The 26,375-nt window shown below is 43.8% G+C and overlaps 1 protein-coding gene across 1 annotated transcript in view; it reads right to left on the minus strand.

Annotated features, from left to right (window-relative positions):
• Positions 1-19,235, minus strand: part of COL23A1 (collagen type XXIII alpha 1 chain) — a 303,359-nt gene extending 284,124 nt beyond the window's left edge. Inside the window, exon 1 of the mRNA XM_087816472.1 lies at positions 18,712-19,235. Coding sequence (XP_087672598.1) covers positions 18,712-18,996 — 285 coding nt within the window. The 5' untranslated portion in view covers positions 18,997-19,235. The remainder of the gene's footprint in view (positions 1-18,711) is intronic.
• Positions 19,236-26,375: the final 7,140 nt, after the last annotated feature.

Consider the following 26,375-nt stretch of genomic DNA (forward strand, 5'->3'; position numbering starts at 1 on the left):
CATAAATTACTGGTATTGAATTTTTGTTCTGTCATTTATTCTAAGATGCATTCATCTTTCTGGATCAGATGGTGAATCTGCAAAGTTTTATCTCCTAATCCTCTCCCCTCTCCCACTTCTAGGCCCCTCCTCCACTTCTAGGTCCTTAACTTTCTGTGGATTTGCAACTGTCCCTACTAAGAACACAGAGGGAAATGTTTGAATTAGAAACTAAATCTCACAATCTTTATTTCCATGCTGTTTTTTTTTTAATTTTAAGAAAATATTCTTTTGTGTACAGGTTTGTAAGAAATGACTTAAAAGCCTCAACTTTTTACATTCAATTATCTGGCAGCGCCCCTTGCATCTGCAAACAATATGGTCCTGGTTTTACATATGCAAACAAGTCCTAACTCCAAAAGTAAACAAAGGATGAGTTTCTGAGAAAAGAGGGAGACTTGGGGAGCATTCCCTCCAGAAGTTCTGAGGAGGAGCAGGAGGACTTGAAGTTTTGAGGAAGGAGTGGCGAGAACAGAGGGAAAGTTAATCAGGGAAAAATCATGATTTTCAAAACAGCGTTACATGGTCAGATGATAAATTTATTAATGAGCTGTTGGGGTGCTGCTAGTCTGGAACATTTCACCAGATTTTCTATCACATCTTCGAATGGTTACGTTTTGATGAAATATGAATTAACATATGAAAAACGACGTAATGATTTATTTCTGTAAAATGCTCCAAATAAAGCCACAAAGATATTGCTATCCTTTGAAAAAAATTCCTTCTTTAGAGAACATACTCCTAAGGAAATAAATGAGCAGAAGCAAAAAATAAATTTAAAAAATGTATTCATGAGGAAGTTGTGCCTCAAAACACTGGGAGGGACTGTGAGACCCCTTGATGAAACTGTCATATCTTCATAAAGTAGCATAATGAAGACTATGTAGCAACAAGGAAAAATGTTTATGATAAGTAAATAAAATGTCTACATCTGTGTAAAAATTCAGGCATGGGGTCGCAGCAACTAGCAAACATCCATTCACTCGGGTGTTGCAATTATGGTGATTTACTTCTTTAAAAGTTCTTTCTGTGTTGTAATACCATCTTTTCAGAAGAAAAATATATTAAATAAATTAAATCTTGGAAGTAGAAGAAAAGCCAAAATGAAGCCCTGAAATCTGCTGAGGACAATTTTTGAATGACGGACAGATGATTGTCTCCTCAGGAAGACCCAATTCCAGTATCAACTCTACTAATATGCAGCACAGACACAAGAGGGAAGGCTTATGGAGAAAATGAAACCCTGTCTGTCCAGCCACATCCCGATGCCCTCCTTCCGCCCCCAAAGGAGGGCCCATGCACACATTCTCAAGGCCACCAGCAGCCAAAGAGGGCAGCGTTTCCTTTTTAGCATTCTTTTTTCTTATAACCACCCCCCCGGGTGTGATGATGATCTTGGTGATGAAGAGGACAACAGATATAAAGTACTGTTGTCACGATTACTGGTGACTTATCATGTGCCAGGTACTGTGCCAACAGATGTTATCTCATTTAGTCCTTCTAGAGGGTGGGGCTATTATTATACCCATTTAAAGAAGGCATCATAAGTGTCAGGGCTGGACTTGAATCCTGGTATCAACTAACTCCAATCACAAAATGAGACAACCTTTGCCTACAAGCAATTTTCATGTATAAAAAAAAAAAAGTTATCAAATGCTAGGCCATACATCGGAAGATGATTTGACTTTGGGTGGTGGGTACACAATGCAATATACAGATCATGTATCATAAAAATGTACACTTGAAACCTATATAATCTTGGGGTAACCAATGTCACCCCAATACATTTAATTTTTTTAAAAAAACTAGGCCATACAAAACTATAAGAACAGAAATCAGATCAGTGGTTGCAAAAGGTTGGGGGGGGTAAGGAAGTACAGGAGATGTGTGGAGATGTGAGGGTTATGAAGCTGTTAAGTATGCGTTGGGAAAGTGTATATGACTATGCATTTGTCAAAAACTATAGGACTGTGTATCATCAAGAATAAACTTTAATGGATAATAATTTTTTAATCATTTTTTTAAAGTCAACCTTAATGTTGGAGAATCCCAGGATGGAATGCAGGCTGAGACAAATGAATCTAACTATTAAAAAATTGTATGACGTAACCTCACTGAAGGTGGTGGGCAAAATCATGTAGCTGACCTAAGTAACTTTGCAAAATGGAGTTTCAATTGATAACTGTAAGGCTGAAGACCAAAGAAACTGTACATAAATGCTACACTCTAGTGGGTAAAGATGTTTCTCACTGGGCACAGGGTAGCAATTTTGAAACTACTTTACATATATATTGGGGTTGAACAAATAAGTGAATAAACTCTGGGTAATGACAGGTAGGTTCACTGTCCAAGAAAGGAGTTATAAATAAGCAAAAGGGGAAAGCTAGAATGAACCCTGTGTCGTCAAATTAGAGGCATTACTGTGAGGTGATGTTTATGTGTACAGACAGATGCATACAGAAATCATTATAGGTGTGTGTACACAGAGGGGTGAATATACACACGTACATACTCTGTTGTCTGCAGAAAGGGCCTATGACCAATGACGACCCCGTAGTAACAAGCACACCCAGTGCCTAGATCTTGGTTGCTAAATACCATTCTCCAACAAAAGAAACCAGAATTCCTTGGAGAGATGGCTGATTCTAGGGCCAGGGCAGAAAAATTCAGGAGGAGGCTAGAGTATCTTGTGCCAGAAAGTAAGGAAGTGCTTTTAAAAAGAAAGGGGGGAGGTACATCAAAGAAACACAAAACCAACCTGAAAGAGCTCAGAATGGCCAAAGCTGGAACAATTTAAGCAACAAAATCAATAATGTAGTATTGAATTATAAATAATAAATTAAAAATCCATGAGTTCATAATGAAATAAATGATTGAATGAATAAGTAAATGGGAAGAGACAAATCTTCCTTACAGAATTCCAAATAACATATGTTGATATTTCCCTCTCCAGGGGATGGAGCTAAAATCCCCTCTCCTTGAGTGTGGGCTGAAGTTAGTGACTGACTTTCAAAGAGCAGGGTAGGGAAAGGAAAAGAGTAACTTCATAATGGAGAACTCTGGTAGATACCACTGTAACCAAGCGATCAAGGTTAACGTCACCAGTGACAGGTCATTCGACAGCAGGGACCCCTGACGCAATGCCATGACAATGGCAATCCACCTTAGAGGTATTCTTTCCAAACACTTACAACCTAATCTAATCACGAGAAATAGCATACTAGCCCAAACTGAGGAACTTTCTACAAAATGTCTGACCAATATGTTTTGGAATTACAAGGGCATAAAAAAACAAGGAAAGACTCAGAAAGTGTCATAGATTAAAGGAGACACGACAACTAAATGCAATATGGTATCCTGGATGGGATCCTGGAGTAAGAAAAGGACATTAGAAGAAAACCTAGTAAGAGCTAAATAAAGTCCATAGTTCACTTAAAAAAAAAAAAAATGGGTTGTAGGATCACAAAGTCCCTTACCACCAATTAAGACATAACTTTGTTATTTTCTATAACAGATCTATTATTTTTTTAAAATTGAGGTGAAATTCACATAGCATAAAATCAATCATTTTCAAATGAACAATTTGGGGCAGCATTTAGGGAAGTCATAATGTTGTGCAACCATCCCTCTTCTCTAGTTCTCCCAATCTAGTTCCAAAGCGCTACCATTACCCCAAAAGGAAATCCTGTACCCATTAAGCAGTTGTTTCCCATTTGTCCCTCCTTCAGCCATCAATGTGCTCTCTGTCTCTGTGGATTGACCTATTCTGGATATTTCATATAAACAAAATCACATAATATGTGATCTTTTGTGTCTGGTTTCTTTCACTTAGCATGTTTTTGAGATTCATCCATTTTGTATCATTCCTTTCTACAGCTGTATAATATCACATTGTACATCTATCTCACAATTTGTTTATCCATATATTCATTGATGAACAGTTAGGCTGTTTCTCCTTTCTGGCTATTGTGAGTAGTACTGCTATAAACATGAGCATATGTACATATATTTGTTTGAGTATCTGTTTTCAGTTGTTTTGAGTATATACCCAGGAGGGGAATTGCTGGGGCATATAGTAAGTAATTCCATATTTGACGTTTTGAGGACCCACCAAACTTATCCATGGTGGATAAACCATTTTACATTCTCACCATCACAGTGTGAAGGTTCCAATTTCTTCCTATCCTCACCAACAAATCTTAGTGGATGTGAAGTGGTATCTCATTGTGCTTCTTTCTTTCTTTTTTTGTTTTGTTAATCATCACCAGAGGATATTTTTTCCATTGATTTTTTTTTGAGAGAGTGAAAGGGAGGAAGAGAGTGGGAAAGAGAGAAAGGAACATCGATGTGAGAGACACATTGATTGGTTGCCGCCTGTACACACCCCAACCCAGTTGGGGATGAAACTGCAACTCAGGTACGTGCCGTTGACTGGGAATTGAACCTAAGACCCTTCAGTGTGCGGGCGACACTAACCACTTAGCAACACTGGCCAGGACTCACTGTGGTTTTGATTGCATTTCCCTAATGACTAATGATGTTGAACTTCTTTGCCTATGCTTGTTGACCATTTGTATATTTTTTTTGAAGAAATGTGTATTCAAATCTTTTGCCCATTTTTAAATTAGGTTGTTTGTCTTTTTGTTACTGAGTTGTAAGAGTTTTTATATATTCTGGATACTACAGCCTCATCATTTTTTCATTATATGAAAAAATATAATTTTTTTCATATAACAGATCTATTGTTTTTAAAAATATTTTTAAAACTTGATTTTTAGAGAGAGAGGGAAGGGTAAAGGAGAGAAACATTGATGTGAGAACGGAACATGATCACTGCCTCCTCACTCCCTCTACCAGGGATCGAACCAGCAACCCCTAGGTGCATAGGACAATAGCCAACCAACTGAGCCACAGGGTCAGATCTATGCTTAACTAGAATTCTAACCACCTCCAATCAAGACACAATATGGGTGTGTTAAAATCATCTTGAGCCCGGTCAGTGTGGCTCAGTGGATTGAGGGTTGTCCCACGCACCAAGAGGTCACCTGTTGTATTTCTGGTCAGGGTGCATGGGCTTGATCCCCAGTAGGGGGCGTGCAGGAGTCAGCTAATCGATATTTCTCTCTCATCAATGTTTCTCTTCCTCTCTTTTCCTCTCTCTAAAAATTCAATAAAAACATATATATATATTTTTAAATCATCTTGAAAACTGGAGGTAGTGAAAATGGTCCTGTGGCTTCATGCTGGTCCTCACATTAATCTTTATTGAGATCCTGTTGTTTAATGGAGGGTATTGTTACTAATAAATTTGACCTGGTTCTTTTTAGTTAATAGTAATTGTATCTGTTTTCTATTACTGAGTAAAAAACTGCCACCAAATCAGCAGCTAAAAACAGAACAAATTTACTCTTAGAGTTTCCATGGTCAGAAGTCTGGACACAGATGAACTTGGTTCTTTGCTCAGGGTCTCATGATGTTGAAATCAATGTGTCAGCTGGGTGTTTCTTTCTGGAGCTCTGGGTCGTCTTTCCAGCTCATATGGTTCCTTATGGTCTGAGGCCCCTATTCTCTTGCTGGCTGCTGGCCAGGGGCTGCTCTCAGCTCCTACAGGCCACTCATAGTTCCTTGCCATATGGCCCCCTCCACACACCCTATCATGTCTAAAATCTCTCCGATTTCAAGAAGGGCCCAGTCCCTTTCAAGGGCTCATCTGATTAAGTCAGGTGATAAGCTTTCTGAGGATAAGCTTTGTAATTAACTCAAAGTTAATTGATTAGTAACTCATTAATGGGAGTGATATCCCATCATAATCACAGATTCTACCTATACTCAAGGCGAGGGGAGTATACAAAGTGTATACACCAGAGGGTTGGAATCTTGGGGGCTATCTTAGAATTCTGCCTGCCAAAGATTATATCACAGTTAATTTCTTACTTTAGACAGATTTACTATGCTTATCTACACATGTATGGTATATATTTTTATAAATCTAAAATTATTACAAAGTTTTTAAAAGCCCACATCATAGATTTCTACTTCCAGGCAAGATGGCGTAGCAATGACTAGATTTACCTCCTACCTAAAACAACATCAAAAACCCAAACAACTACAACAACAAAAACCCACAAATAAAATATATGAGACCATACATTGGTATCAAGTAGGACACAGAAAACAACTGCTCCAGCTTCCTACATGGGGAAAGTTTCCAGGTTGTGGCACGGCGAGAGGAAATACCTGGCAGCCTTCTGGAATTGAAGAGATGGAATGGGAGTCTAGGGGTGTCAGGCTGTTCAAGTTTGCAGAGCAGTAGACCTGAGAGGTGAGAGCTGTGCACAGAAAACCACATAGCTCTGTGAGGGTCCCCTTGGGTATTCAGCAGAGCACTGATCAGCACATGTACGTGAGAAAATGACCTGACACCAAGAAAAGAACCACCCAAAGAATTAGAGGGAACAGTGCCCAGTCTCACACAGAACTGGGAAGATCACCTATTCAAACAGAGTAGAACCAAGAAGGGTCATGCCTCAGTGGTAGGGAATAATCAACCCTGGGTTAAACACATATCTGGTCCCATCTAATGGGTCTTAAAAACAAGACCCAAAAGGATCAAACTATTTCCAAGTAATTTAACTGTGACACAACAAAGCTCATGAGTATTAATAAAATACAAAACTATCTAGCACCCAATGAGTTAAAATTCATAATGTCTGGTTTATTATACAGTAATAAACCAGCAGGAAAATAGGTTCCAAAATGAGAAAAAATCAGTTAATTGAAACAGACCCACAACTGCCACAGATGTTAAATTTAGCACACAAAGATCTTAAAACAATGGTTTTGACTACACTGCATGTATTCAGAAAGTTAAGTAGAGACATCAAATATATTAAATGACATAAACTGAAATTCTAGAGATGAAAACTATAATGTCTGAGATGAAAAAAAATAGGGTATAGGGGATTAATGGCAGATTAGACATTGCAGAACAAAAGATTAGTGAACTGGAAGTCAGCAATAGAAACTATCCAAAATGAACTCACAGGGGAAAAAAATATTTTGAAAGAAAGAGAATAACATCAGTGAACTTGGGATTTCAAGTGTCCTAATATATGTGTAATTACAGTCCCTGAAGGAGTACAGGAAAAAAAAATATATTTAAAGTAGTAACGGCGAAAAAAATTTTCAAAATTTGATGAAAAATATAAACCCACAGAACCAAGGATCTCAAAGAAACTCAAGCACAAAAACATGAAGAAAACTACACCAAGGTATTATGAATTAAATTGCCTAAAACCAGTGATAAAGGGAAAATCTTAAAAGCAGACAGAGAAAAAAGTCACATGACAAATGAACTCTCATATACTGCTGGTGGGAGTGTAAAATGATATAATGGCTTTGAACAACAGTTTGGCAGTTTCTTAAAAGTTAATCATACACCTATCAGATGATCAACCATTCCACTCCAAGGTATTTATACCCACGAGAAATGAAAGCATATTCCGTATAAAGACTTGAGCATGAATGTTCATAGCAGCTTTGTTTGTAATAGCCAAAAACTGGAAATCACTCAAATATCCATTAACAAGTGAATGGATAAACAAATTGTGGCATATCCTCATAATAATACTTGGTAATAAGAAGAATAAACTAATGATATATGCAAAAATAGCAAATAAGTTATCAATAATTATAGTGAGTGAAGGAAACCAGACCCCTTTCTCTCCCCAAAAGAGTGCATGGTTCCATTCATATAAAAATTCTACAAAATGGAAACAAATAAATTGTGACAGAAATCAGCAACACCTGGTGGTAGGTGGGGAGGGATGGAAGGGAGAGAATTCAAGGAGGCAGGAAGAAACTTTTAAGGGTGATGAATGTGTCCATTATCTTGATTGTGGAGATGGTCTCACAGGTGTATACATGTCAAAACATATCTAATTGTACATTTTAAATATGTGCAGTTAATTGTATGTCAAGTATACCTAAAAAAGCCAAATAACAAAAAAGCCCACCATGGATCCCACAGGTTTGGCAGGGGTTGTGAAGCTGGTGTCCTGGGCTCACAAAGCATCAGTTCACCACACTAAGCTTCAGGTTCCGCCTTGGTGCCAGGTAAACTTTGCTGCAGTCAGGTGGGCAAGAGCATCTAACCCCACCCAAGCACTTGGCAGGAGCTCAGAAACTTTTCTCTAAAGAATGTGGGTTTAATCAGGGACTCCCATTGGCACACAGAGTCACTCTGTTCCAAACCACATTGGCAAACATTTCCTTAATGGTCCCTGCTCAGTCCCAAAATACATTAATGTGTTTTGAAAGGGTTGGTCTGCAAACAAAATGCAATTCTTCAGTAATCTTTAATTTGTGTTCCCACTCATTATTTTTAAACACACTTCACTTCCCATCGAACCTGCCTTCTAAAGTTCTCCTCTCTGGTCTGACAAATCTCATCAACACCCCTGTAGGGGAAATGGATGGTTTCCATCATGGCTTTTGACCTGTTGAGGAGAGGCCTCCAAGCCTTCTCCATACCATGGCCAGTCTTCTCCAGAGGCCCAGCCGACCATGTCTGGCCTGTTTAAATCCCAGCACTGCCCGACCGGGAGTGGTTCAGTGGTTGAGCATCGACCTAGGATCCAGACGATCCGGGTTCGATTCCCGGTCAGGGCACATGCCCGGGTTGCGGGCTGGGCAGCCGATCAATGACTCTCTCATCATTGATGTTTCTATCTCTCTCTCTGCCCCTCCTTTCCTCTCTCTGAAATCAATACAGATATATTAAAAAATAAATAAATAAAAATCCCAGCACTGAGTTCCACCTGCTTTGCGCTGACCACTGCCCTCTCAGTCCTGTCCACAGTGTCTGGAGTTTCCCTTCATGTGTCTAGTCTTATTAGGTGGTGTTAGGGGCTGAACTGTGTCCCCCTAAATTCATATGTTAGAGTCCTAACCCCCAGTCCTTAAGAACTTGACTGTATTTGAAGATGGGGTCTTTAAAGTGGTTATTGAGTAAAATGAGGTTATTACTGATATCCAATGTGACTGATATCCTTATAAGAAGAGGAGATTAGGAGGCTGACATAAACAGAGGAAGGGCCACGGGAAGACACAGGGAGAAGACAGCCATCTGCAAGCCAAAGAGAGGGGCCTCAGGAAACACTAACCCTGATGACACCTTGATCTCAGACGTCTAGCCTCCAGAACTGTGAGGAAAGAAATTTGTGTTGTTTAAGCCACTCAGACTGTGGTGCTTTACTATGGCAGCCCGAGCAAACTGATTGAGATGGAGTCTCTCAGGCACCTGACCCCACCTTCACTTACCTCCCTCAGGTTCCTCACCGGCCCCAAGGAGAATAAAGTGAGAGGCGGTGGAAAGGACCTGGAGGATCGGATGCTGGGCTGAGTGAGGCGTTTTCTCCTTATTGGCCTGAGAGGCACTGAGGGTTGATGAGCAGAGGGAGGGAAATGCCGTTGAGAACACGCCCTGCCTGGGGCATGGAGTGGCAGGACGCAGACAGTCAAACAAGTGACTATTTCAAGAAGGGCCCCACCAATGGACTGAAATAAAGGGGCCAGAAGAAAGCCCATGAGCAGGTCCTGCAGGCTGAGTGATGAGGCATCTCTTTCCCGCTCAGCTCATTCAAAGCCAAGCCTGCAAGGTGGGAGCGGGCTTACAGGAGTGGGAAGGAGGAGGATCTGTCCCTGGGGAAGACCCCTAGCACTGAATGCTAATAGTCCTGGCAGCCATCTGATTGCTAGGATTAGCAAAGTGGGGAGCGGGTAGGAAGGGAAGTGACAGCTCCTTCACTGTCACTGTCTGGGCAGTCCCAGGAAGGGTGCATGGCTTCTCTCTCCACCCTTTTTCCAGGGGAGGAAGTGGAAGCTTGGAAAAGCCAACTAATTCATCCAAGCCAACTAATCGTAGGCAGCTCCAGACTCAAACCCAGGTCTTCTAACTCTAGAGCCCAGTTGGAGAGGCTTTTAGGAGGACAACTTCTGTGGGGCGGCGAAGAGGTCAGGTCTCACCCTTCCCGCTTCCTTCAATTGTTCCTGTGTGTGCACACACACATACCTGCCCATACACTGCCCCCACACGCACACATTCATATACACAGACACATTCATACACATGTGCACACGTGTGCACTCACATTATGCACTCACATAATGCACTCACGTGTGCACACACTCACACAATGCACTCACATATGCACACACATGCATGCTGACATGTATGCACACTTGATCTCACATGTATACACCCTAACACACACACTCTAGTCCCATTGCCCCGTGAACTTATCCTTCGTTTGCACCACCCCTGGGTCTGGAAACAAGATGCTGTAGATGACAACAGCCCATACATCACACAAAAAGGCAAGTTAAATAAATGTACAGACTTTGCTTTTTGTGTGTGATGATCCTCCTTGGAGGCCCAAAGTTGAGTACATTTTATTTAAACTGTCTTCTAAAGCACCAGAATACATTCTAATTGCTTTATGATTTGTTTCACAACCCAAAGTTGGAAGCGAATTCAGTTTTAGAAGTTGACATTACCCATTTGAAAGTACTTTTTCCTCAGATTTTGTGGCCACATCAGAAATTAAAATGTTCTCATTTACCAATGTGAACTGAAGCAGATGTGTGTGAGACCACTGGTTCACCAGGTTGCTCATGAGCATTTGAGGAAGTATGTGTCATATTGAGTAATCACAAAAGGGGACAAACCTATTAATCAAAGCAAATTTACTAGGTGTTTAAAGACCTTTTGCAATGAAAAAGCCATATAATAATTTTCATGAATAATTAGATTTTTATTTGGGTCATAAATGTGAAACTTTTTTCATTTAAATGGAAAAGCTCCTTTTGCTCAAATAAGAGACTGAAAAAATGGGGTTATGAAGCTGATTAGGTCTTTGCTTTTCTTCAACAACCAAGTCACATTTCTCCATCACTGACTGGGAGACAGGACATATGTTAACACCTTTTTTACTTCTGCATGGTCTTAATAAGCTGGCAGAATCCCAGGGTTAAAAGGACCTTAAGGTTAGCCGTGTAACCACGGGGCTTCCTCTCCAATTAGCAAACAGACACAGGCATTCCTTCTGGATTCAGTCAAAGAAAACATTCTAATAAGAACAGCCATTTCAGGATTTGTGTGATGTGCTGAAACACTTCGGTCACATCAACGAGTTTCATCCCCACAGAAACCTTAGGGCAAGGACGATAACCCCCGTTTACCAGATGGGCAAAGTGAAGTTTGGAAAACAAGCCATTTACCAAAGTCATACAGCTGGGAAATAAATGGTAGCGCTGAGAGGTGAACCCAGGTCTGCTTAAAGCTAAAGTCTTGCCCTCCACCCTATGGGTCTGCCACCTACTGAGGATGTCCACACTGGCAGGAAGAAGCTGCTGCTGCTCCAAGCTAAACGACTGCTTCCCCCTGGGGGGGGCGGGGGGGGGTCTGCCAGGAGACTGTAGAAAGGGATGGGGTTGAGGTGTCAGGCTACCCATGTCCAGGCACATGCTGCCACCTGGGTCAAGTCACTGCCCCGCTCTGGGAAGGGAAGGCTACCTCATAGCGGGGTGGGGGGCTGGTTTGGGGGCTGTTAAGAAACACAGGGAAAAGTATGTGAACCTTTTGCCCAGGGCAGGCACAAGGGGGGGACTTCATGGTTCCCCCTAATCCTCTAGGAGTGCACTGATGTGCCTTTCTTTAAAATGACATCTGCAAACTTATTTTTTCTCCTAATGGTTCGTGCTTAGTCCTAAAATATGTTTCCGGATATTATGAGGGGATGTCTTCTGAGTGCCTTTGTCAACAATTAAAGATTAATCCCGATCCTACACATGGAGAGAATCGAACAGAGAGAGAGCTGGAGGTTGTGTGTGGCCTCCGGGGAACGCTCCCTAGCTGAGTTACATTTGTTCACAGAGTTGGAAGTCACAGCGGGGACCCGGCGCAGCGCTCGGCACTGCCAAATGCTGCTTGGGAGAGGGGTCCGCACCAAACCAACAAATGAGCCTGATTCTGAGATGACACCTCCAGAGTTTTTCCAGTTCTTATTTTATGGCTTTCTTGGTTATCGATTGCTTTCTGCTTTAACAACAACAAATCCAACTGAAATAAAATTTCAACCAAAAGATGGATTGAATCCACTTTGCTCATCATGAAGCTTGAAGCATGACCTCACAGTGGTGTGACAGTTTCAGGCTGCAACAGGAAGATCAACGTGTATGTCCCGGACAAACTCAGATGTTCCAAAATCAAAACAAAGACGCAAAGCCCTGACGATGTTCCTCTGTGGGCAGTTACTCTATGCCCTAAAGAATAACAGGAGGCTTTGCCCACAAAACCACTGGCTGTACCATTATCTCTGCCAACAGAAATGTGGAGCTGGCCTAGATGCTGGGTTGGCACAGGATGCAGATGCCATTGATGGGAACCTCTGCAGTCATGACACATGGCCATAGAGATTGTGCAGCACCTGCAACGTTTGGTGTGCTTTTAAAAAACTGATTACAGAGAGAGGAAGGGAGAGGGAGAGAGAGAAATTCCATTGGCTGCCTCCTGGGGATTGAGCCCCCCTATTGGGGATCGAGCCTGCAACCCAGGTGTGTGTCCTGACTGGGAGGCAAACAGCAACCTCCTAGTGCACGGGTCAAAGTTCAACCAATGAGCCACACCAGCTGGGCCTGCAACAAAGTTTTGATGTCAAGATGAAATATATACAAGCAAGGGATAAGTGGTGTACACTCTGCAGTAAGGATTAGGTAAGTGTAAATCTGTCTATGGATAAGAATTGGAATGGATGATGCCAAAAGTTAAATAGTCCTTGTTGTAGAGTGGTGAGATTATCAATAACCTAATCATGTTAAATCAACATACATCTTGGTGTGTGGGGTGTTTTTTTTTTAAAAAAAAAGGAGGGTGGGAAAGGGTTGCTGAGTTGGTGTGCTATTTCCAAAAGTGGGTCTAACATCCTCAATAGAGGAGGTGGTCACCTCTCAGCAGCAGCAGCAGCAGCAGCTGGAGAGCTGATGAGCATGCCAAGGGGCAAAGAGAAAAGGGTCTATACCTGCCTGGCAGAGAGCAGATTTGAAAGAACCGTCTCTCACCAACACCTAGCAATGCCTCCTGGTGGTGGTTAGAGTTAGAGAAAGGAGAGAAACCTGTAGAAATGTGGTGAAGGAGAGGGCTTCTCTGAAAGTGGAGGATTATATCAATACCTGGTGGAGCCCTAGAAGGAAAGGACAGCAGGTCCCAGTGCTCAGAGCTCACCCTCTGCTGGCCAAGCCATTCCACCCAGCCTCCCTTCTCTACTCTGGACTATGACTCCTCCTGACAGCCTGAGCGGTGTCCTCATCTCACGAATTGGGGCTCTGAGGGGCCAATGACCAGCCTGGGCCGTACAGCCCAGGTGGCTGCTATGAACTAAATGTTTGTGTCCCCACAAATTCCTATGTTGAAACCTAATCCCCAAGGCCAAGGTGATGGTGTTAGGAGGTGGGGACTTTGGGATTAGGTCATGAGGGTGGAGCCTTCATGACTGGTATTAGTGCCCTTATTAAAGGGGCCCCATAGAGCTCCCTCACCCCTTCTTGCCACGTGGGGACACAATGAGAAGACAGCCACCTATGAACCAGAAAGCAGGCAGCTGCCCTGCCACTTCCTGGGAGAGTGAGGGCATCCTGAGAAATATGGAGCCAGTACAGTGAAACGCAAGATCAAGCCACCTCTAGCGGTGCCCGAGCAGACATTTCCCTGGACGTCTCAGTTACTCAAGCTAATAAATTCCCTCTTTAATTTAAGCCAGTCTGAGTTGGGGTCCTGTCACACTGCTATTTGAAGGAACAAGGATCCCAAAGCATCTGGAAAGGCTGATTCTAATGAGATGGTATCAGTGAGGGTAGAAGGGACATCCTGCTCTGGGGACCATGACCTTAACTGTACATGCACTGGAAGGGGATCTGGAGGCCCTGGTGAGATGTGGCTACTGAGAAAGCCAAGGGGCCCATGGCTGAGGGAAGGGGGTGCAAAGAGGAGCGGGAGCAGAGCTGCCTGTGCACACCTAACGGCACAGGGCCCCATACCTGGTTTCGGGTACACCAACCTCCTTTGTCCTCAGAGCGACTGGGCCAGCTGCCTCCTCCCTGAGCAGCCCTTCCGCTCACTGCAGCGTGATGAATAAGCATTACCGTCCCCGTGTATTCTGTGATGTGGGAAAAGTTGGAAAGCAGGGCCTTCGAGTGCCATCCCCAGCGTGGAGGCCACTCCAGCCAGTGACTATGGGATCAGAACGGCATCTGCTTAAGGGTTAAAGACCATAAACTGCAAAGCACAGGACTGTGCCAGAGAGAATCCCAAGCACAGCAACCTTGCCTTTGACTATGGCTGGAGGCAGAGCTGGAGAACAGGCCCCTGAGGGAAGCAGAAACTGGGTGGCTGAAAAGTGTTCCCAAAGCAGGGAGCTTGGGAAACACTGCAGTGGAAGGCGGTTTGGTTATGAAAACTGGGGCAGGTCAATGGCTGACTGCCCCATCCTCGTCTGTGGTGACACTTTATGGCACCCACCTGACACCGTTGGTTGCTCCCCAGTAGCCAAGTTCCCAGTCTTTCTTCCTCACAGAGCCACAATTCTCTTCCACTGGCAACATGCCCAGCCTCAGGGGATGAATCAAGGTCGGCCAACCCCATTACCCCCGCCAGTGACATGATCATGGTGATCATGGGCCTTGGCTCTGGCTCTAAGGGAGTCTGGTGGCTATGAGGGAAGTCTGCTAAGAGATGCTGGAAATCTTCCCGCAACTCAAAAGAGAAAGCCTCTCAAGAAGGTGACCCTTTTTCCTGCCTCCTTCCCTTCTACCTTGGATACTCTTGTGTGAAGACTCATGCTTAGAGTTGCAGCACCCATCGTGGTCAGGTCGCTAGACAACACAAAATCTTCTGAATGACTTCCAGGCTTCTCGGGTTATGCAAGATAGTTCAATGACAGGATTGTTTAAGCGACCACACTCAGGTAGTCGGTTATCCACCATCAAAAGCACACTTACTGACCAACACTTTCTTCTACGTTATCTCCTTTGCTTGTCACTACCCAGGCAGTTGTGAACATCACATTAGGCAAGAGGAAATTGAGGCTTAAGAAGCTGAAGAGGTTAGATGACAGAGCTAGTAAATAGTGGGACAGAAACCCTTCTCTGCCTGTCGGTACACAATCATTCAGTTCAGATTCCCCAGCTTCAGGAGCACTGTGCACATCTTCAAAGCCAATATGTAAAAGTCCAACTTAACAATTAAAAAATATGTTTGTGAAGGAACACCCTGACAGTTGGTCCATTCTAATCATGCTGCTATTATTATAAAGCTCTCCCAAACTGTCTTTAAAAAGAGAGAGAGAGAGAGAGACAAGTAAAAAAAAAGAGCAGAAAGTATTGGACAGGAACTTTTTTGGTTTGGGAGCCAGGAAATGTCAAGGGAACCAATGTAGTTATTCATGTCCAGTTGTGCCATGGATCTCAAAACTTGGCCCCGCTGTTAAAAAGTACACCACAGAGCAGTCCTGACAAGTGACAGATTGCCACAGAGGCTGAAAAAGCTACAGTTGGATTTTACGGTAACAACCAATATATATAGTTGATGGTAGGAAAGGAAAATGCTTGAATTTTACCCTGTCTCTGGGTTTTTCTTGTTTTCAAACTGACTGGTCTGGACAATGGAAGACCAAAAGCCAACAATAAATCCATTGTAAGCTGGAAATGACTTCGGAATACAACTAAATGTTTCTTTCATCCTTGAATTAAACTTTTTACCATAGTAAAATTCAAGCTTTTGTAATATGGTAACTATAAGTATAATTATTGGGGTGTTCATTACTTAGGCAGCCTATTGAAAGCACCTTAAAAGCATAATATCAGATGCTTGTTTTGCATTTATATTTTTGGATCATACAGAAGATACTACTGTTAATGACTCTTGCTCAGAAATCTTGTTTTTATGTTTTATAAACCATTTCTCTTATTTTGTACCATGGAAGCGTCTTTAACAATCACAAGTTAACATCAATATTCCTTTATTGTAGCTTCTGAATCTACATCATCAGGCACATCAGCCAGTCCCAAATAAGTTATTTCATAGCTCTGTTTCCAAGGGAACAAACACAGTGGGCCTCATATTGACAGTGGCTTTTGTTGGCTTATTTAAAATATTCTTTTCTGACATTAAAGTGGTGTGTGGTGGGTAAGGATTTCTCTTCTTTAATTTGGATGTGGTTTCTGCCTCCAAAACTCTGAAAACAAGCTTGTTGGTAAAGGACAACCTGCAGGCACCCCCACATACACAACTACTTCAGCTCGGGCTTAAAAGAAGCTTCACTGAAAACAAACTGGGACTGAAAAACATGCTCAAGTACAAATGTTCTTTCCTTAAGCTATTTTCAGTTCAATATTCATTCGTCTCCCATATCTAATAGTTTCACATCTATTTAAAACCAATTACTAGCTCACCATTATGTGCCTCCCACAGCCCCTTCATCTCTGTCAGGGACTCTCAGGGTCACCAGCCTGGTTGTGTGCATTCCCTATACAGTGACATCTGGGAGAATGGGTAGGAGCCTGAACAGCTTGGCCCTGGGAGTCAGGTACCTTTCACAGGGGACACCTGAACAGCCAGAAGCTCAACCCCAAGTGCATTCACACAGTGGCATCTCTGATGCTCCACTGGAAGGGAAAACTGGCCAGTTAATGCTCTGAGCACACGCTCCTCAGACACCAAATTTAGTTAGTTAATTGTAGGATGTGCTGAGATGTGTATGTGCTAATGCCAGAATGCTGAATTGTACAGTATATCTGAAGTGGTAATCCCAGGATTCAAAATGTTCCCTTTGCCTTTCTAATGGGGGGGGGGGGTGAGGTTTGGTTCGCTTAGTGCTGCAGGAGGCCACTGCTCTCTCCCTGCTGAGCCTCAGGATTTGGGACTTGAGGATCCACACTCCTCAGAAGCGGCTGCTTTCCCAGGACCCCCTACCCCCATTAGAATAAACACAATTTGCAAGTTCCTTGCAAAAGGTCCTCCTGGGATTTCTGATTTACTCCATCCGGGCTTGCGGTTTATTTTTACTCAGAGGGGCCTCCTAGCCGAAAGAATAGCCACAGTTCTAGCACTAACAGGTAGAAACTTCACTGACCCTCCATAAATCAGTTCAACACCTTGGTCTCTAGGGATTTGCCAAAAGATAATGGGCTGCAATTATGAAGCCATCACCAGGAGTTGCCAGCAGGACCCTGGAGAGATTTAAGTCTGCTGGCACTTTCCAGGAGAAAAGAGGAAATCATTTCATGAAGCAGCAATTTTGCCTAAAACCAGGCAAGAAGAGATGTAATGCTGGCTTAAATTAAAGTGCAAAGAAATAGGTACAGTAAACCAGGAAGTGTGGTGCAGTCTTCTCCCATTCCCCCAAAGATCCAAATTAACTCAACGATGGATACACCGCTGAATACCTTACTTAAAGATCACAGCTCTGCAGTTCCAGGGACTGGTAGTAACAGGCCTGCCTCCCTCTCCTCTACCCTGAAACGTGTGCTTTTTATACTACAACTGAAGATGCCTCTTTGGGCAGGGCACTTGGGAGCCGCCTTTCCCGGGAGGAAGAGGGTGGCCCAGACCCAGAGGCAAGCTGAGCGCAGCCAGGGAAACTCTGGCCAGCCCAGCCTCTCTAGTTGTATGGGGAGAGGCACCGCTGCACAAGAGGTGGGATTTTAATGATCATGGTGGGTGAGGGCTCTGAGGACCCAAATGTGGTTCCTGCTTTGAAGGCACAATGCAGCAATGTAATAGACGTGCCAGAGTCCTATATGCTTTCAACAAACTCAAGAAAACTCAGATGTATCTGCATTGCCCAGGTGGCAACGCCTGAAATTGGCACCCAGGTTTTCTGGTCCGGACTGTTTTTCTCCCCCTCGCTCTACCCGTCTCACGTGGGCATCCCTTGGGGTCTAGGTTGCACGGAGTGCGTGCTCAGCGGCAGCAGCCCTAGAACACAGCATCTCCAGGGTGGAGCTGCTCCCCAACAAAATTTCCTGGGGGCCGAGGGGTGCGCGGGCTGGGCTGACCAGTCCCTTCAAGATCCCAGCCCTGGGGTCTGTCTGGGGCTTTCCTCCACCGTGGCCACCTGCCTCCTGGGGGGTCCCACGCCTCTCCAGGTACACCAGCGTTGGGAAGAGCAGCAACTACGGAACTGCCACCGCTACGGGTGACAAGAGTCACCCTCCAGACGCTTCCCCTTGAGCCTCTTCATTACGCCGGCACAGAGGGGGCGCCGGGCGCCCACCGCAGGCGGGAAGCGACCAGTCCGAGCGCACACACTCGTGGATCCTCTCTCTCCCTCTGCTCGTCCTGAAAAAGCCCTTCTAGCTCACTTTTCCCGCGGCCGCTTGCCCTGGAACGCGATCTTGAGGCTGGAGCGGGGACAGCAGGACTCCTTGGGGCCGGCACCGTGCTTTCCCAACACTCAGCCCCTCGAGCAGGCCGCCGGGATGGACTCGCGCGCTCGGAGCTGGCGAGCAAACCCTCCTCGGGAAGACGGCCACGCTGTCCGGGGCCCCCAGAACACGGACACTCCCCCCAGCCCCCCACTCACTCTCCCCGCGGATCACCCCCGACCCGCTCCTCACCTCGCGCAGCAGGCGCTCCAGGTGCGGCTCGGCCCAGGTAGCCAGGGCGCCCGGCGGCCCCGCGCGCTGCAGCAGCTCCCGCTCCTCCTCAAGGGCGGCCACCCGGCCCTGCAGCGCCGACGCCTGGGCGCCCAGCAGCAGACAGGCGGCCGCCGAGCCCACGGAGAGCAGCAGGCACAGCGCGCTCACCGCCCAGGCCCCCACCGCCATCGCCGGGCGACCCCCGCCGCCGCCAGCCGGGCTACCCTTCCGCGTGTTGCCGCCGTTGCGCTCGTCCAGGCTCATGGCGCGATCTTCGCGCGTGTGCTGTCCGAGGGGGCGGTGCAGAGCTGGAGTTGCGGACTGAGCGTGCGGGGAGCAGACAGAGAGCCCGAGGCACGAGGTTGGCCCAGCGCAGGGCTTGGCCTCAAGGCAGCAGCGGATCGCGGCGCACGCCCCCTTCCCCGCCGCCCGCTCCTCCACAACGGCCACTTTGGGCAGTTTCCTCTATGCAGATAAACTCTGCCAGAAAAGGAGCCGGGACCCACCCAGGGGAGGAGCGGCCCGGCCAGCCCTGCGCGGCGAGGGGGCGGGAGCGGGACGGGAGCTGGCTCCTCCGAGCCCCCGCGCGCGCCTGGTGGACCGTGCGTGCGGCGCGCACCTCCGCCCTCGGCTGCCCCGTGCGCCCGGCTGCATCCGCTACCGCGCGCACCGCTGCGACTGCCGGGTGCGAGTTCCCACCGCGATCCCAAGAGGTCCGAGATGCGCCCAGAGGCTCACAGCGCCTTGTGCAGCCCACCGCTAGCTGGAGCATCCATCATTCATGCCTGGCGAAAATTCCCCTAAACTTGTGAACTAACCTTTCTGACAATTTTTTAAAAGATCAAAACTTCAAACCCCGTGGAAAACTTATGGAGTCGGTCCTAGATGGCGCCTTAGCGCCGCTTGGTGGCCGAAAGCGATCTCAGCGCGCTCACGTTAGAGACGGCCAGGGTCGAGGTTGAGCTAAGCAGAAAGATGCCTCTTTGAATCTTAATTTCTCTCCATTTATTATGTGCCATGCATGTTGCGCTGAAAACAGACATTGTAAGACCTTGTCCCTGACCTAGAGAGGGCTTTCATTTGAGAAAATTGGGACTAAAAAATAGAAAAGATGGAGAAAAAGAACTCCAACTTTTGTTGAGTTGATGGTTTAATTCTATAGTACCAACACAACTTGGCCAAAAACAACAATCAGTATGGGCATTTAACCTATACTGTGATTTTGCTGCAAACTTACATCACAGGGTTAAGGTAGGAAAACCTGAATGATAAGTGGCCCTAGCAGTGTTTTCAAGCAAGGGGAGAAAGTCTGGAAGTCAGGTGGGGTTCTCTGTCCCCACACAGATTCCTATCAAGCGTATTTATATCCTAAAATGGGTCTCAAGGAGCCCTTCCACTAACTCCTCTAGTGCTCGAATAAAAACAATAAATTGCTAGGTTAGATCTTTGTAACTTGGGCAACTCCACAACTGTTTTTGAGAAAAATACCTGTTATATTTGCCTTTCCTCTCACTCTCTGGGTATTTTTAGATTATTTCTGTAGATAGATTACTTATCTTTTAAAACTGTTAGTTAAATTGGGGTTATGTTTAGGTGGTTATAGATAGGTTTTGGCTCCCTGCTATAATCTAGTGTATACTGAATAAATAGTCGGTAAAATACTTGCTAAGCAAACTGAATTGTCTACTCGGAAGAGGCCAACACCATATTACAAGTTAGCACTTCATTCTTACTTCCAAATGCACAGGTAAGTTACCCATCACCTATCTATGTTAATATTACTGCACTATGTTCACTACATTCCAGAAGTTTCTGCATATTGGGTAAGCCAAGCTTATTGGCCTTTGCTCTTGCCTAGTACATCACTATCTGGAACGCCCTGCTCTCAGATCTTTGAACAACAAGCTCCTCCTTATCCTTAGTTCAAAGTCCCCAGGTCCTCAAATCTCACCACCTTTGAAAGACTGTCCTAGGCTGCCCAACCTAACATGGCTACACCCAAATCCCCTTCAGGATTACTCAGGGGATCAGGGCATTTATCACTACTCTAAGTTAGCTTTTTATAACTGTATCCCCTTTGTCTTGTTCACCACTGTTTTCTCAAAGAACAACAGAATCCGGCACACTGTTGGTGCTCAATAAATATTTGTCAAGTGAACTAAGGAAAGGTGAAAATATGTTGACTATCTACAACTCATTAAAAGGCAAGGAAGAAAATCCTGTCTTGTGTCTGCTAGGGTGCTGGAAAGAACAGATGGCATCCTCAGACTGAAGACAGTCTGAACATAGAAACTCTTTACAAAGTGGGGCACACTAGGGGAAGTCAACAGGGGATGCTGATGAAGCACCCTGAGGTATCAACAATGGGAGGCCATTACCACGCCTAGCTCAAGGGGTGAGGGGAGTGAAGTGTTGTGGGAACTCTGTGAATGCCTGGAGCTATAAAAAGATCTGCTGCAGGAGCTGTGGCCTTTGGCCAAGGTATACCATTTCCTCAAAACCATGGTTTGGAAAGTTGGGAGCTGGGGTAAAAATACTTCTCTCCTACTTTCTGATCTCCTGCTGTGGACTCACACTGACCAACCCCCAGGACAAGAAAACTCAGATGATGCAGTGCAGAGGTCAGCCTCCCAGTGGCAGAGAGAGAGCAATGGGGATGAAGAACAGATCTGGAGAGGGGAAAAAGAAACCCACCACGTTACCTAACATGCATGTAGCACTTGCCAAGGTCAATCCAGCTACTGCTGTCTCTGAACGGCTAATAGGTGCTAATCTTCAGGGTGGCCAGCAGCCACTTGGTGCCACATCAACTACTCTGGACTTTCTCCATCCAGGAAGGGCTAGCAGTTTGCTGACACCTCACAACGATGTGTAGCTATTTCAAGTGTGGGCTTGTCTTTCCTGTCTGCAGAGCTTCAGCCAGCACCACTATTCTTAGATGCCAGATCCACAGATATGGAATCCCACACAACAGCGCTTGACTAGGGGATGCACTTTACAGCAAAGGAGTGAGCCCATGACCATGAGATCCACTGGTTGTTCTACATCCCGCAGCAGCCAGCCTCACAGAATACTGGACTGCCTTTTGAAGGCACAGGTGAAGTACCAACTCAGAGTATTCAGACACAACACTCTAAAAATGCCATCTTTTGAGATGTAGTATCTGCATTAAATCAGCGACTCCTAAGATGCTTTGCTCCCAATAATGCATGGGCCCAGGAACCAAGTGGTACAAGTAAGAGTAGCCCTACTTTTACCATCAGCCCTCATGACCCACTGAGGATTTTGTGCTCATTGTCCCACGTGTGGACTCCGCAGAGTTAGAGGTCCTAGTTCTCAAAGGGGTTACATTCTTGCCAGGGCACACAGCAAGGGTCCATTAAACAACATGCTATGGCTTCCACCCAGGGCCCTTTGAACTCTATGTCTGAGGATCTGAAGTCAAGGAGTCACCATTTTGGCAGGGCTAACTGACCCTGATCAGCAGGAAGAAGTAGGGCTGCTTTTTTTTTGTCAATCCTCACCTGGGGACATTTTCCCCATTGCTTTATAGAGAGAGAATGGAAGGGAGGGAGGGGGAGAGAGAAACAGAGAAACATTGATATGAGAGAGACACATCGATCAGCTGTCTCCCAGACAGGCCCCAACTGGGGCAGGGAGTGAACCTGCAACCCAGGCACATGCTCTTGGCCGGTAATCAACCCTGAGACCCTTCGGTTCACAGGCCAATGCTCAACCACTGAGCCACACCTGCTTTTTTATAGCAGAGACAAGGAGGACTATGCAAGGAACCTTGGGACACTCCTTCGCTCCACTGTAACTGTGTGTGTCAACCCTGCCTGATGATTGACAAAGGCTCAGTCTCTTCAGAATAAAAAGGGTATTGTAAAATATTTTATTTAAAAAAGGGATTATTTGGGTCAGATAGGGTTGACAACCACTGTAAAAAAAAACAACCCACAAAAAACATAACTAATGTTGACAATGAAAAGGTTCAAATATGTTCAAAATGCTCTATTTAAGAAGGCAGTAGTACTTAATCATTTTTTAAAAAAGTTTCCAGCAAAAATGGTTTAAATTAAGCTATAAGGCTTAAAGGGATAAGCTTCAATTACCTGAGAAAATTGTTACAAAGAAAAGGCAGTATGATTTGGTGGGAAAAGCACCAGGTCTTGCCACTGAATGCCTACAGCTCAGTCCTGGCTCCACCAGAAGCTGACAGCTGCTATTTCAGACCCCAGTTTTCTAGTTTGTAAAATGTTGATACTGACAGAGACTAGATCTACTCTATCTGAAACGAGAAAAATAGACAAAATGTTTGAAATGGCAGTTTACAAGACATTGGACACCAGACAGTGAAAAGTAGTGATCCTGGGGAGATGGGAAACAAGTGACGTGAGCCCAAGGATTGCTCTACCTTACTCTCCGGAGTGCTTTTTCCAGGCCACAGCACGGGGGGGGGGGGGGGGGGGGGGGGGGGAGACGACGACTCAGGCAGAGCCACCCTGAGGTGGAGAGAGAGAGCTGCAAGTCCAAGGAAGGCAAAGCAGTTAGAATTTGCAGGGTAGAGGAGTAGACAGAGCTGCACAGAGAAAATGTTTCACTTGAAGTCATCAGTCTGTGATAAAAAACTATTTGAGGCCAGGAAAGAACCACCCAGAAGCATTAGAACCTCATCATTGGAAGAAGCAATCCCCACAGCTCACCAAGACCAGAGATAGTTATTCCCACCAGCTGGCATGGAAAACTTGGTAATTCATTGGGCAGAGTACTCACAAGTCTTTGCCTTGAGTAGCAGGGAAAAGCCAGCCCTAGGCTAAACATGGCTCTGCCCTGCTTAACAAAGCTTAAAACCCAAACCTGAAAAGATCTAACTGATTCAAGTAACTTAATCATGTCCCAAGGTATATGGTAATGTAAAAATATCTAGTACCCAACAAGGTTAAACACAAAAGTAAAATTACCAGGTATGTAAAAGTAGCAAGAAAATATGACCTGTAACATGAGAAAAAGCAATCAAAACCAACCCAGCAATGAAAGAGATAATAGGATTAGCAGACTAGGATATTAAAAGTTGTAAGTGCATTCTGTATGTTCAAGGAAAGATTGAACATTCAGGTGGAGTCATGGAAAAAAATTTTAAAGACCTTAAAATTCTAGAGATTTAAAAAATGACAATGTTTCAGATGAAAAATACATGGGATGGGATTAAAGGCAGATTAGACAAGGCAGAAGATTAATGAATTTAAAAATAATAGCAATAAAAACTATTCAAAATTAAAGAAGGAAAACCACAGCAAGAAATGAACATCGCATCAGCAAGCAATGGAATAATTTCATGTGAGAATTGGAGTTCCTTGGGGAAAGGATGGCAAAATATTTGAATAAATAATGGCTGAAAAAAATTCTAAATATGATAAAAACTATAAACTCACAGATCTAAGAATTTCAAGGAACCCAAGCACAAGAAACATGAAGACAAACACACAAAGACCATCATAATCAAATTGCTTAAAAAGAATGATAAAGAAAAAAGTTAAAAGCAACCACAGAAAAAGATATGGGCAGAGGAACAAACAGCAGATTTTTCATTGGAAAAGTGCAACCCAGAAGTTAGGGAAGCAACAATTTTTCAACCTAGAAGCCTATACACCAAGCAAAAATATCTTTCAAAAAACAAAGGCTAAATAAATACAAAATAGGCTAAATAAATACAAAAGTTTAGAGAATTCACCAGCAGATCCGAATACAAAGAAAAGTTAGTGGAAATATAGTTGACCCTTGAACAACATGGTTTGAACTGCACAGGTCCTTATATGCGCCTCTTTTTCAAATGATCTGCAAAGTTGAAACCCATGTTGTTCAGGGGTCAACACCATGGTTGAGAATCTGTGTCTATTGGAAGGCCGACTTAAGTTACATACAGATTATTGACTGCACAGGTGTTTGGTGCCACACGTTATTCAAAGGTCAATTCAGGCAGAAAAACACCATACCAGATGGAAATACAGATTTACATAAAGGATTGAAGAGCACTGGGAATGGGAATGGTGGGGAAATATAAGAATTCTTATTTAAATCTTTTAAAAAGATAATTGATGGTTTAAAGTAAAAATAACAGTGTATTGTGAGGTTTTAACACCTGGCTAAGTACAAATGTATGACAACAGTCTAAAGCCCAGGAGGGGAGAAATGGTAATTTACTGTTATACGACTCCTTTACTATATGTGAAGCAGTCTAATATCCCTTAAAGGCATACTGTGATAAGGATGTATACTACAAAATCTAAAGCAACTACTAAACACACACAGTTACAGTTAATAAACCACCAAGATATAAAGTGGAAGCATGAAAAATAATCCAAAAGAAGGCAAAAAAAGAGGAAAATAGGAACAAAGAATAAATGGAAGAAACAGAAAATAGAAAGATGGTAGATCTAAACCCAACCACATCAATGATAACATTAAATATAAATGGTCTAAACACACAACCAAAAGGCAAAGATTTTCAGATTGGATAAAAAAGCAAGACCCAACTATATTTACTTTCTACATAATACATTTTAAATATAGACATACAAAAAAATTAAAAGGATGGAAGAAGATGTACTGTGCTAACATTAAAATAAGACAATATTTGTGATCATTTCACATGGTTACCATAGGGCTAAAACCAAAAGTATATGAATATAATTTGCAGACTATAGAATATTGTATAAATCAATATAGGAAATAAATCCAGAAATGGTGAAAACAATTAATAGCTACCATATACCAGCACTTTAAATTATTTCATTTAATCCTCACCGCCACCCTTGGGAAATTAGGTATTAGTATTCTAACTCATAGAGGAGACTACAGAGAATATGTATCTTGTCTACTTATACAGGTAGTGCCAGATTCTGAATCCAATCTGATACTGCAGGCAAGCATGTTCATACAAACATTACTCACGTGTGTACAATTGTGAGGAAACACAAAATAATTTAAATGTTTCTAAAGTAATTTGAAAAATATAAAAAAGAAACATTACTTATTAAACTATCAATGACACTTTAAATATCATTTAGGCCTGTTCTTGTAATTCATTCTCAAAACTGTACCTGCCATGTTGCCTTTAGAGAAAATTCTGCAGCTTTTAAAGTTAAAAAACTAAGCTTGCATTTTCACTTACAATGGAAAACATTTTAAGTCGCTGGGAATTCCTGCATATCTACAATTAATCTTTAATTCACCTCATTACATGGAACTGCTGGTCACATAGCTGAAAGAACCAGGCTTATGAGGTGCCTTCCTCAAAGGGAATTTAGGGTGATTTCAAGTCTTCATAATTAACTCTCTCAGTCTTTTAATTATGTAGATTTTGCCCCAGAATTACAACATTTAAAACCAAACTAAGGAAAGGAGTATAAGAAAATGTTATCTGAATAGATATTCTTGATTGGTAAAAAAACCGAATTTCTTTAAGAATTCCACCCCCCACTTTCAGTTTCAGTAAAATGTCACAATAAAAACTACAATGATAGGGGTCAACAATATAATTATTGATAGTTTAGTAATTCCTTGTGCCATAAAGAACAATTAACATCTGGGTTGAAGCACTTATATAAAACAAAGTACCTATTTGGGCGGGGGGGGGGGGG

This window comes from Miniopterus natalensis, chromosome 4, assembly GCF_054644295.1.
Source record: "Miniopterus natalensis isolate mMinNat1 chromosome 4, mMinNat1.hap1, whole genome shotgun sequence".
NCBI classification, from domain to species: domain Eukaryota; kingdom Metazoa; phylum Chordata; class Mammalia; order Chiroptera; family Miniopteridae; genus Miniopterus; species Miniopterus natalensis.